The sequence below is a fragment of the Leucopleurus acutus genome (genome assembly GCF_964270905.1).
Source record: "Leucopleurus acutus genome assembly, chromosome: 5".
Taxonomy (NCBI): Eukaryota; Metazoa; Chordata; class Mammalia; order Artiodactyla; family Delphinidae; genus Leucopleurus; species Leucopleurus acutus.
The window spans coordinates 12,268,085-12,276,745 of record NC_139147.1 but is presented as its reverse complement, the minus strand read 5'-3'; the positions used below and the strand labels follow the sequence as shown (position 1 = coordinate 12,276,745).

At 38.9% G+C, this 8,661-nt stretch overlaps 1 protein-coding gene across 1 annotated transcript in view; it reads right to left on the bottom strand.

Moving 5' to 3' along the window:
- Positions 1 to 1,242: 1,242 nt before the first annotated feature.
- PAXBP1 (PAX3 and PAX7 binding protein 1) overlaps positions 1,243 to 8,661 on the bottom strand; it is a 34,171-nt gene continuing 26,752 nt past the window's right edge. The window contains exons 16-18 of the mRNA XM_082839150.1: positions 7,343 to 7,489; positions 5,470 to 5,624; positions 1,243 to 2,487 (exon numbers count right to left, since the gene is read on the bottom strand). Of these exons, the coding sequence (XP_082695276.1) occupies positions 2,370 to 2,487; positions 5,470 to 5,624; positions 7,343 to 7,489 (420 nt within the window). The 3' untranslated portion in view covers positions 1,243 to 2,369. The remainder of the gene's footprint in view (positions 2,488 to 5,469; positions 5,625 to 7,342; positions 7,490 to 8,661) is intronic.

Genomic DNA, 8,661 nt, shown 5'->3' with positions numbered 1-8,661 from the left:
TAGATTTTCTACAAGAATCTGGTTGTACAGGCCATGCTCCCCAAGAACTGCTCTCCACCAATTACTGAGCATGGTGGGGTCCAAAGGCAGGCCAGATCCTGGAGACATGAAACTCCTTAGAATCGTAACTTTGTACGATTCTGCAAGGCCCTGTCAGCCTTGCTGGAACTTTCTTCGAACTGCACTGATGTCTGACACCTTCTTTAATTCCTTCCCTGCCTCACGACCTCTCAGCACTAAGGCTCTCCCAGCCTCCTCCCGCCTCCTCTCCTTTGCCCCTCATTGCTATTCCCTGCCCCAAATCTCTTGTATCAATATACCTAACGCCATCTCAGAGACTGCTCCCCAGATGACCTGAACTAACGCACTGGGGGACTTATCGTCCCCCCTCCTTACTTTGGCTGAGGGTTGCTCCCAGGGACATTAGGCAGTGGACACTCCAGCCTGTAGCACAGGCCAAGAGAAAGCCCTCAGGCAGAGCTGCAGGTCTATGCAGGACACCATGGCATCAATAAGGATATGGGTCACCATCCTCACCTGGTAGAAGAGCAGTTACAGTTCCTTATGCCTATGGTTTACGTTGTCTCAATAAAGTAACTTTCCTTTTCAAAAATCTTCCTCATCTATTTTGGAAGTATTTTGGAAGACTGCGCCAAAAGAAAAAACTGCAAAGACAAAACCTCAGCTTTATTAAAATGTCACTCTCTGAATTTATCTTTTGACAATTTCCTTCCTAAGAAAGAATGTCCTTTAGCTATTTCAGGAATAAAAAACTTTGGGTTGTGCAACGAAAACCACTTGTTTTATGCACAGTTCTATGCTAAATTCACCTGACATCAAGGTCCTAGCGTGGTGTTCAAACTCATTCCTAAAACAGCCTGATGGATGTCACATGATGAAAAATCTGAGTTTACTTCAAGAGTCCTTAAATGCAGATACAGGAAAAGTAATCGGTTCAATGCATTTGGAAACACAAATTTAAGGAACAAATGATGTGCATGTCATATATATATGCGAGTTTATATGTTTTAGTCCATTCAAGTTGAGAGTAAGTGTTCTATTTTAATTCTATTTAGTAGGCCACTTTCTCCAGAATGAATTCATCCAGAATGAATCTGTAGGGATAAGCAATGATCCTACAATAAAGATAAAATTGACAGAGCAATTAGAGTGCATGACACTGTTCTAAATATTATTTGACTTGACCAAGGGTACACATGCTAATAGTCTCACTATATTAGTCATTTGAAATGCTCCAACTAAAATTAGTCGCCAGCCAAATATAACAAAGGTTCTATTTAAAAATTAATTTAATGCTTGGCTAAAGCTTAATTACATATATAATTATCAAACAATAGTCCTTAATTTCCAAAAAGTTCCTTTTTTGAAAAATCACAGAATCAGAAAGCATAAACTTTAAAACAAGTTCTCTGAGTATTTACAACATGGTATAAACATTACAGAAGACCATGGATATTAAACTGCTTGGGTGTAGCTCATCAGCAAGGCGTGTTCTTTATTGCATATCGTAACTCACATATGTGAGATTTAAAATGTAATGCTAGATTACTAAAATCCAAATGCATGTATTTTTTTAAGCTGGTCAGGGAGTAAAATCACGAATGAGACAGGAGAGTCAGCCCCAAACCATGCATTAGGTTGTGGATCTATTATTTCCAAAAATGAAACTTCTATGTTCTTTTCAAAAACCTATGTTGCATATATTTATTTAGAGCTCACATTAAACGTACAGTTGACTGTAATGCTAATTCAAGGAAGAAAAGTTCACCATTCACCAATGACTAAGTCCACACTCAACTCTCAATTTTAAGGCAGCACAGCTACGGTGATAGCAACTGCTAACCAAAAGGTGACGAATACTTAGTCACTTGCCAGCCCTTTTGTTGCAACAGTGTAGTAATTTCCCTAAGACAATTTGCTACTGAATAATTTTCTGCTGTTAAAAGGCTTACTCTGTAGAAAAACACCACAAATTTCCAGTGTGAAAGTAACTCCATGGTGGTATAAATATATATATATATATATATGCATAATTATACAATATACACTGCACACATTGTTTACAGAGAACAGTTAGCTGAGAGAGTTAATTTAAATGACCATATAAAATACTTCTGTAAACAAAGTATGACAGGCAGTAAGGAAACCATTCACAGACTTCCTAGAAATAATCTGAATTCATTTCATTCTGAAGAAATCGCATTTAAAGACACAGTATTGAATATTAATAATGTTCTTTGTATTAAAACAAGAGTCAATATTTTACAGTTTAAGAAACTTTACATATATACAAAATTTTTACATTGGGAATGGTATTAGAACGAATAGTTCTTTTCAGTCTCATAGATCTATTTTCCTTCGATCAAAGACTTAAATTCTTTCACATTGTGGTCACTTGCAACAGACATAGCGTGATCCAGAGCTCGAACACTTGCAAGGAGTTTTACTATCTGTTTTATGTTTTCCCTAAAGGAGAAAAAAGGAAACACGGATCAGCAGGTTACAGCATGTGGAAAAAAAAATTGTCCATATTAAAAAAAAAAAACCTGCCTATGTTTAAATACCCAGAAACAGAGGACCCATTTTCAAAACTAAAAACACCCCAAAATCTCATTCAGATCCATGATTTTCATGAATACCGAGAAAGGAGAGAAAGCACTCTATTGCCTAACTTAACTACTTCAGAGCTCTGCCTTCCATTCCTTCCCCAACCAGAGTCCTAGCTCTCCTAGAGTACACCCGGAACACAAATTATATTCGTGGGTATTCATGACCAACCCATCAAGAGCCAGAGTAATTTCCACTCCTCCAAAATTCACTAATAAAGTATAACCTGGCTTCTTTTTTTTTTTTGCGGTACGCGGGCCTCTCACTGTTGTGGCCTCTCCCGCTGCGGAGCACAGGCTCCGGACGCTCAGGCTCAGCGGCCATGGCTCACGGGCCCGGCCGCTCCGTGGCATGTGGGATCTTCCCGGACCGGGGCACGAACCCGCGTTCCCTGCATCAGCAGGCGGACTCTCAACCACTGCGCCACCAGGGAAGACCAACCTGGCTTCTTTTATCACCCAGCTAGAAGTCATTCTCAGTAATCCTCAAATTTTAGCATACATCAGGATTACCTAGAAGAGTGCTAAAACACAGATCACCAGGCCCCACCTTCAGAATTCTGTTCAGTAGGTCTGGAGCGGGGCCTGAGAATTTGCATTTCTAACAAAGCTCCCAGGTGATGCTTCCAGGAACTACTTTTAATATTTACAATAGTTTGAACCACTTGTGAGAAACAACACACAATGTGACATTATTAGCTGTCTCTTCTCTACAAAATTGTAGTAAGCACCTTTTAGGGAAGGATTATAATTTTTAAGATTTTGTGACTCACACTCATAAAGTGGAACCTACTTTATGTGCACTGCACACAGCAGGTGCTTAAACAGCTGCTGAAATTCTTTTCCATAGAAAAGTAAATAGTGTTTGTTGATACGTACTCCCAAACAAAAACACTGTTACATATATAAATCAAAGTTTAAGAAAAAGTGAAGTGAATAGGATTTATCTAGTAAAAAACAACACACTGAGAAGAAATATTAGTGCCAATAAATAACAACCAACAGCAAAATGGCATGGTAAGGATGAAATAAAAATATAAACCAGGGAATTCCCTGGTGGTCCAGAGGTTAGCACTCCAAGCTCTCACTGCCAAGGGCCTGGGTTCGATCACTGGTCGGGGAACTAAAACCCCACAAGCCACACAGTGTGGCCAAAAAAAAAAAACCCCAAAATCACCTGGCAAAGATTTTTTTTTAACCACTGAAGTATTTACTATCTACTTTGCCTTTAATTTTATCATAAAAGATAGCAAATTTTCTCTCAAGAAAATAAGGTTCTTTTTCCTGGAAGGAGAACAGGGGAAAAGAAAAAGATTTTGTTAGGGGGTATGACTAATGGTGTGATCAAAATGAAAATGAAACTCTGACATTAGGAAGAATATATGAATTGAAACTTTAAAAAATAAAATTCGTCTTTGGGAATTCCTTGGTGGTCCAGTGGTTAGGACTCGGCGCTTTCACTGTGGTGGGCCTGGGTTCAATCCCTGGTCTGGGAACTAAGATCCCACAAGCCATGCAGTGTGGCCAAAAAAAAAAAAAAACAAAAAAAAAAACGAAAAACAAAACAAAAATAAAAATTCTTCCAAATGGTGGTGGTACTAGTTGTTATTATTACTACTACTTACTTTTTTTTTTCTGTTTTTTTTGGTTTGTTTGTTTTGTTTTTGCTGTACGCAGGCCTCTCACTGTTGTGGCCTCTCCCGTTGCGGAGCACAGGCTCCGGACGCGCAGGCCCAGCGGCCATGGCCCACGGGCCCAGCCGCTCCGCGGCATGTGGGATCCTCCCGGACCGGGGCACGAACCCGCGTCCCCTGCATCGGCAGGCGGACTCTCAACCACTGCGCCACCAGGGAAGCCCACTACTACTTACTTTTTATGCTAGAGATCTACCCCCAAATTCCATGAACACCCAAGACAATGTACTGGAAAAGGGGTAATGGTTTGTTCATTCCTTCCTTGAAACCTTGATAAAAAATATGTATAAGCTGCTCCCCATAAATCATGAGTGATGACTTAGTCTATGATATGGATATAGAAAAACTCAACATAGAGCACAAACATCTCAAAATTGAGATATAACCTTCAATATACTTTGGGTTTCAGTGGCTATCTTTTCTAGGGTTTATATCTGTAAAATGAACCTCCAAAGACCAAGATCCATGACATTCTAAGAGCCTGAGATTTCCCCAATTATTCAAGGGAGGAGACAGAAAAAGCAATGATTCACTTACCAGAAATCTTCCCTTAATATCTTCATAAATAAAATATTGAGAAAAGATTAGGTAAAAGTTGCAAAAATGAAAAAAATAATGTGTATTTTTGGTAGGTTTATCAATACTAAGTCAATGTTTACAATTTAAAGTAAAATATAGGGCTTCCCTGGTGGCACAGTGATTAAGAGTCTGCCTGCCAACGCAGGGGACATGGGTTCAAGCCCTGGTCCGGGAAGATCCCACAGGCAGCAGAGCAACTAAGGCTGTGCATGCGCCGCAACTACTGAGCCTGCGCTCTAGAGCCTGCGAGCCACAACTACTGAAGCCCACGTGCCTCGAGCCTGTGCTCTGCAACAAGGGAAGCCACCACAATGAGAAGCCTGCGCACCGCAACGAAGAGTAGCTGCCGCTCTCTGCAACTAGAGAAAGGCCGCGCGCAGCAACAAAGACCCAGAGCAGCCAAAACTAAATAAATTAATTAATTTTTAAAAAAATAAAGAAAATAATCAAAATAAAATAAAAATTAAGTAGAAGATAACCATGTCTCTACTGAAAACATTTTAATAATACTAAACCTAACAACTAAAGACTCTAGATCACTGTTTCATTCTATAATTACAAATAATTACCTTGCATTTCTTTTTTCCACATCAGAGCACCCGATACTGTTTCTGTAAATTGTATCTGCTAAGTGTACAAGGTATCGACAGAAGTTTTCTAACTGAGAAATAGTTCTTTCTCCTTTCAGATTCATGAACCACTGCTTGGGGAAACAACTGATCACCTATGAAGAAGAAAGATGTAAACAGTTAAAACAAAAATACATTAAAGCATCTAAAAGCTGAGTCTAGATAATGCGTATAATGTATTTAACTAGAAGACTTGCTATTGAGCAACATATAACTAATTACTTAGAAGGGATATTCTTTTAAACCTGATTTTCTACATAAACTACACAAATACACTATACTACACTACACTATACAAATACACCTAGATATACCCTAATACTATACAAATACACCTAGATATACCCTAATTTTAAACTTCAATATATAGACACTCAAAGCAATATTTAAGTAATTTACCAATATTTAAGTAAATTAGGGACATAAAATTGATAACCAATTGCTTCATTTTCCAGTCTTCCAGAAAGCCCTAAATGAACTGAACTGTCCTTTGATCAGCAGCTTTTGATGTAAAAACATGTATAGCATAAGTACCAAACTGCAGCCTCTCCCCGTGCCAAACAGTTCAGTAAGTAGGCATCCTTGCTGGCAGTAGGAGCCGTGCTGGCCCAGAGAAGTGAAGAGAGCATCACACCGGAGGGGCAGCCTAGGGCAAGAGCCCAAGCAGGACGCGAACAGGGCATGGTGGCAACCTGGCATGGGGTACCAAAACCCGAGCAAGGGGAGGCTGTTTCCCACCCGGGAGAAAGCAGCCAGTGGGTAGAGACAGCTCCCCACCAAAGAACCCAGGGATGCTTGGAGAAACAACTGATTCCAGAGCTGGGCCAAGCAGGTACAAGATAAGCCTGGAACACCGTGTGCCAGAAAGCAAGAAAGTGCTCCCCCCAAATTAGAGGACATGCCACAAGGTCACAGAGGTCAACTTGAAGGGACTCACACTAATGAAGTCTAGGACAATTCCTGACAAAGATGCAAAATCTGAATCTATTCATGAGAGAATATCAGACAAACCCAAATTGAGGGACATTCTTCAAAATAACTGGCTTATCATCTTCAGAAGGTATGAAGGTCAAGGAATCAAGCACTCTTCCAGATTAAAGGAGACTAAAGAGACATGACAATTAAATGCAAAGGATGATCTGGGAATTTCTTTTGCCAGTTCCTTTGGATATTATTGAGATAGCTGATAAAACGTGAAAAGGGGCCTAAGGATTAGGTGACAGTAATATATAAATGTTAATTTCCTGATGTTGATGGTCATATTGTAATCGTGTACAAGAAAATCCATGTTTATAGGAAACAGACACAAAACTATTTGAGGGTGAGGGAGTATCATGTCAGAGAATTACTCTGATGTGGTTAGGTCGAAAAACTGTACTGTACTTGCACATTTTCTTTAATCATATGATTGTTTAAAAAATAGTTTACAAAATTATCAAAACTGTATAACTCACGTATATGAAGTAAAAAAAAAAATTAACTAAAATTATTTCTTAAATGAGAGAAGAGACCATTTCTTTAGTAACACTTAAAATAGCATTCATTCAACTGCTAAAAAATTATCCCCAAATTAAAACTTTTATTAATACCTATAAAAATATTGATATAGATAGATGGATAGAAGGACAAATATACACATATATAACAGTACAACTTTTTATGTAAAAAATGCTAAGGGGAGATTGTCAACATTATACCAACTTCGATAATCAAAGGGGTTTTCAGGAAATTCTCAAATCTCTTCAAACAAGGAAAACTTAATCCATCTTAACTCGTATGCTTTAAAAACTACAATATGTGTCATTTAACTCACATTTTGGGCTTTTTTGATGCTGTCATCGCCATATTCTGAATTCTGAAAAGCCATGAGAATGTATCTATTTAATAAACCGTCTATTGATAATTCCTGAAGAGTTTTGTTTGAGAAAATGCCATACCACTGAAGAAAATTCCCTAAGAGCTAGAAAGAAGAAGAAAATTATTTTCCCCCAGTTTTATTGAGATATAATTGACATGTAACATTGTGTAAGTTTAAGGCATACAACAAAATGATTTAAATATATATTGTGAAATAATCACCATAAGTTAACATCCTTCCCCTCACGCAGTTACAAATCTTTTTTCTATTCTCTTAGCAACTTTCAAATATACAATACACTATTGTTAATTACAGTCACCATGTTGTACATTACATCCCCAGAACTTATCTTATCTTACAACTGGAAGTCTGTACCTTTTGATCCCCCTTTATCCAATCTCCCCACAACTCCCCACCTGTGGCAACCACAAATCTGATTTCTATTACTAAAAGTTTGGTTTTTTGAGAAGGAAAAAAAAATTGAGAGGCAATGTAAAGCAGTTAAGTACAAAGTAAATTACTTACACAATAAAACACCTTATGAAATACCCTGGACCATGTCTTGCCAAAGCACTAATAAGCAGTTTTGAAGGGTCTGAAAATTTCTGATAATGACTGAGGTTAACTAAAATTTAAATAGCCGCATGGAGCTAGTGTTTACTATAGTGGACAATGCAGATACAGACCATTTCCCATCATAACAGAAAGTACTGGTGGGCAAATGATGATTCTTAGATAAATGTCCTCCCTTGAAAATCATGCCTAAACCAGTCCTGTGACCCTGCAAAAAGATGGAAATTCTTTTTTTGACTACCACATTGCATGCTTACCAGACTTCATGAACCTGGATATTGGAACTACTTAAGCTCAATACATATAAAATGGAAGCCCCCGCCCATTCCACCATAAAATTCTAAGTTCCCAGTATTTCTCATCTTAGGAAATGGCAACACTATCCAACAATTCAATCGAGCCAGAGCCTACATGAGCCTTATCGTTCTCGACCTCGCCCTCAAGCTGTCGAACCCCACCTCTCCCCATTCTGTGCCTCTCTCTCAGTCCTTGCCGCCATGCCCCTGATCGAAGCTGCCGTCATCTCTTTGTGGGCCCTGCAGTTATTCAACTGACCACGAGCAACAGCGCTGGTCTAGTTCTCCTCCAGCAGGGCTCTGTGAGAGAACTAAAACCTACAGAAAATGATCTGAGTGACTCCTTACATAATTTTCCCAAGGATGGTACAAGCTAGTACCCTTCTAGCTGCATACGCAATGGAG